We start from the raw sequence: 4617 nt of genomic DNA on the forward strand, positions 1-4617 counted from the left end.
AAGAGGTTTTCTAGACTTTTTATATGTATTGGGTCATTTAAGGCTTCTTCGATTTGTCTGTGGTTCCTGTAATTTTAGAAATGGTTAACTGTATTTGATGTCACCATAGCAAAAGCTACTGATACTATCTAAAGACCTCATAAAATGTTAAGTGGATTTACAAGTACCATAGACATCATACTGAAAATTGGAATGGCATAAATTGATGCTATCAGTGTTCCAGATACATATAAAAAATTTAGAAAACCTCTTTACTATCCCTTTAAGAAAGTTGTTTTTCTACATAACTAAAGAGACAAAAATTAATAAAAAAACACAAAGATTTTATGATTTCAAATGTATTTATTATGACACATCAAAATCATTTTGCTCGTTTAAGTCAATACGTTGTTTCTTTCTGGATCGATTTATGTGCACATTTACTGGTTGAGAATCTTCTATGATAAACAAATTAGAATCTAGACTAGAGGACTGTTTTATATTATTTCCTGGTTGGGTTTTCTGCACTGGCTCCTCACAGCTGTCTGATTCAGTGTCTGTGAATTTGATTGTGTCTGGTAAGAATTTCTGAAGCAGTCGACTTTTATGTCTTAAAGAGTTGCCTCCCTTGTTTTGTTTCTGCTTTGGTTTTTCTGCCAATGTATAGGCATTATTGTCTGCTTGAGTATTAGAATCAAATGACAAATCGTCTGTTTGATGAGTTTGTTCCTCCAGACTTTGGTCTAGACATTGTTCCTCTGGAATGTCTGCTTGGCAGTGTTCCTGTAGCTGTTCTTCTGAACACTGTTCCTCTGAATGCTGTTTGTCTGGTTGCAGCATATCTGAGGAACAGGGATCTTCGTCTTGAGAGTCAAAATCAAAATCTTGTACGTGTTGTGTATTTAGATCTTCTGTGTTCAGAGTCACATTCAGCGTATGATTTTGGAAATACTTTGTAGAGTCCACACTATCACAGAATTTGGAGGAAGTTTTTGGATTTTGAAGCACTGATTGGGAAATGAACTCTATTTCACTATTCTCTGGGATCCATTCCAAGCCATTGTCTGCCTTTTTTGCATCTTTATTGCACTTAAGTTTCAGATTTTTGACACTGTTTGGAGAATGCCTGCATCCTTTTTCATAATACTTTGGAACTGGCCTTGACAATTCCTTGGAATTTTCAGGAACTTTTGGAATCACCTGATTATATCGGCCATGCTCTGGAAATTGACTGTGAAATTCAATATCACTATAATCAGAATCTTGTTCTGAAATTATAGAAGATGTACACTGTTTTGAATTCAAATGCTTTTTCCAATTGCTTATGCTTAGTTCAGCATTTAACTGCTTGCTTTTCTGTTCTGGACATTGACTCAAAAATTCTATATCATCACTTGAAGTGTCTGATTGGAATTTGTCTTTCCAACGATCCTTATTAGACGTTTCCTCCACGATACTATATCCAATTATTTTTGATTCTAGAGAGGATTTTGGAGGGTTTACATACTTTTCGACAGTTTTTGGACACTGGCTTATGAATTCTATATCACTATCTGTATCAGTTTTGGATTTCCCATTTTCTTTCTGATCTCTACTGAATGTTTTTTCAATATTTTCAACACAAGTATGTTTATTAATTGCCAATTTCCCTGTAGATTCTAGAGGGTTTACATTTTCAGGACATTGACTTATAAACTCTATATCACTATCTGTATCAGTTTTGGAATTCCCATTTTCCTTGTGACCTCTACTGAATGTTTTTCTGATATTTTCAACATAATTATGCTCTTCTATTGCATTTATACTCGTAGAATTTGGAGGGTTTACATATTTTCTCGCTTTTTCAGGACATTGACTTATAAACTCTATATCACTATCTGTGTCAGTTTTTGAATTTGACATTTCAATTCCTTCAGAGTAATTTTTCTGTTTGACATTCCTGTTTTCATTTGCATCTGGTTGACTAACAAAGTCTATATCACTGTCATCAGAATGGTTTCTAACGCAGACTTTTATGTCCTTTTCCTTACAATTTGACGAGAATTTAAATCCACTAGACATTTTGCAGTCATCATTGTCATCATTTGAGGCATCAATGTCACATTTGACCTGACATTTTGCAGAATCATTTTTTATCACTCTGGTGTAAGACAAAGGGATGTTTTGATGCCCTTCTTTTTCATTGCTTTCATCTTGACTTAAAAATCCAAACTGTTCAGTTAAATCTTCTTGCATGTCAACATCAATTTCATTCAAGTCATCAAAACTTTGTTCATTGCTTTGATCTGAAAAAGAAAATTTGAAACATGTACAAAAATTAGGCCTATTACTTTAAAAATACATATGTATATATTGTAATTTCAAATTTGAAGAAAGGTTAATGTAATATGCTATGTAGTAAAGTCATCAGTAGGGCTGGGTATCCATTACCAAATTGAGATCGATTAATGATGGCAGACTACTGATCAATAATCAATTAATAATCGAAATAATCCAATTGAGAAACCCTGTAAATACTGAATTAAAAAAATTAAAAAGTCAAAATTCTAAATTTCATGGGTAAGAAGTATATTCTTGCTTTGATCAGATATTATACTTTATTGTGGGTATGTTATGTGCTGAGGGAAACTACCGTATATTTTTCTGAATATAATGCGCACCCATGTATAATGCGCACCCCTTCCTTTTCCAATAAAAATCGGGAAAAATCCATTTACCCGTGTATAATGCGCACCCCTTGTTTACGAAAAATTTGAAGACAGACTTGGCACATCACAGGGACCATTATCATCCCGTATATTTGACACAATATCATCTATAATATAAACGCATTTCTTTGTACAATTGAGTTGTTGGCCTATCGAGAATTGAGAAGTGATGACTAATCATGTTGTTTTAAAAGGCTAAACAAATCGTGAGTATATAAACACACTTTCATTGAAGGTACTGCATCATTCAATTAAGGTAGGTTATGTGGACAGTGGAGAAAATGTAACATATAATCGATTATGAAATTTGATAATCGAAATTAAAAATTCCTGGCAACGATAATCGATTATTTCGATCATAGTACCCAGCCCTGGTCTACTCTTAATGCCTACTTTCCTGTAATGGGTTTGGCTGGTAAAATAGTACAAAAATTGAACATTTTTTGATATCAGGTACCTCAAAAAGGTCATAAGAATGGGAATACTAAAACACTAACCTGGTTTCGAAGTAAAATAGGACATTAAAACACTCTGTTTGGTATTAGTGTATATCTGTGGTGGTGGTGGTGAATTTTGAGTCAATTTACACAATTTGGAACTAGATCCTGTTTTAACCAAACGTAGTGCTGCACTGTGTTTTTTAATCATAGGAGTAGGCTTTGATATCTGAAAAAAGAATTGAAACCCTAAGGAAAGAATTTATTGCAAGAAACAGACTCAGAACTAAACAAGATTTCCCTCATTGCACAATGCATGGGATTGCACTGAATGACAGACCTGCAAATGCAATCAAATAGGACGTTAATCTATTCTAAGGATGTAAATTTATTCGTAAACTAGGGTGCCACGCCTACTTTTCGAACATATATTTACTTTTTGGAAAGTTGTCATACATTTTGACATCACAATATAGGATCTTATTTTTCTGACAATACCTTACCTTTTTCTTATTTCTAGTTGACAACCATTCGTCACATTTTTCTTGGGCGTTATTTACGTTTTTTGTCTTCATTTTGAATACATGCACAGATGTTTGTTGACAAAATTCCCCGCTTAGACTGAAATTGATCTTTTTATAAACTAAGAATATAAAGGGAGAAAACTATATTAAAATTTTCGACTTCAGACTACAAATAACTGTTCAAATTCAGAACACAGTTAATTTCAAGACTATAGAATACAAACAATTCTCTTGACTTCAGACTACAAAAAATTTCTTAGGCTTCAAACTACAGTTAAGTATGTAAATTCAGACCACAGTTAACTATTCAAGGGACGTTATTAGTACTAAAACTCAGACTACAAACGACTATTCAGGGGACACTACTTGCTTTTTAAATCAGACAACAATTAATTATCTATTTCTAATTCGACTCTCTATTTCTATATATTCATTTAACGGCCAACGATATTTTTCTTAAACAGAAAATTTAAGACAAATTCAGCCCACGAAGAAAGACATACAAAGGAACAACCTGAGGATTCCAACCAAAACTTGCTAAAGTAAAAAGTTTGGTGCACTGTCTACAATGACTCATGAGGTCTGCAAATGCAGAAATAATTCATTATTTTCTCAAATGAAATAAATTTAGAAATCTTAATTTTGAATCGCTTTATAAAATAAATTACTACTAGGCATCAAGTCAAAAGTTTACATTAAATCGTACCTTTAACTGACGTCAAGTGAAGGGAAATTCCAATGTATCATTAACAGTCAAGACGGTACAGTATATTTTGCACACTTGAAAGTTCTTCACTTTTTGTATGAATACAATTTTAGGTAAACAAATGCAAATAATTTTTCAAAATCTTTTATGTTGATTGAAATGGTTTCTTTGATTGCAATTGCATAATTATTTCTATTATTTATGTCCCGAGCCAGCCTGCACGAATAGTTTGACATTCCTTTCATGTTGTTCCGCCATTTTGG

At 32.9% G+C, this 4617-nt stretch overlaps 1 protein-coding gene across 1 annotated transcript; it reads right to left on the bottom strand.

Moving 5' to 3' along the window:
• Positions 1-326: 326 nt before the first annotated feature.
• Positions 327-4369, bottom strand: LOTGIDRAFT_237124 (hypothetical protein). Its single transcript, XM_009068909.1, has 4 exons — positions 4355-4369; positions 3628-3756; positions 3185-3353; positions 327-2264 (listed from the first exon to the last, which is right to left on the bottom strand). The coding sequence occupies exons 2-4, from the start codon at positions 3697-3699 to the stop codon at positions 346-348; spliced, it is 2160 nt and encodes a 719-aa protein (XP_009067157.1). The 5' UTR covers positions 3700-3756; positions 4355-4369; the 3' UTR covers positions 327-345.
• Between the last annotated feature and the right edge of the window lie 248 nt (positions 4370-4617).

This window comes from Lottia gigantea (genome assembly GCF_000327385.1).
Source record: "Lottia gigantea unplaced genomic scaffold LOTGIsca_96, whole genome shotgun sequence".
Classification (NCBI taxonomy): domain Eukaryota; kingdom Metazoa; phylum Mollusca; class Gastropoda; family Lottiidae; genus Lottia; species Lottia gigantea.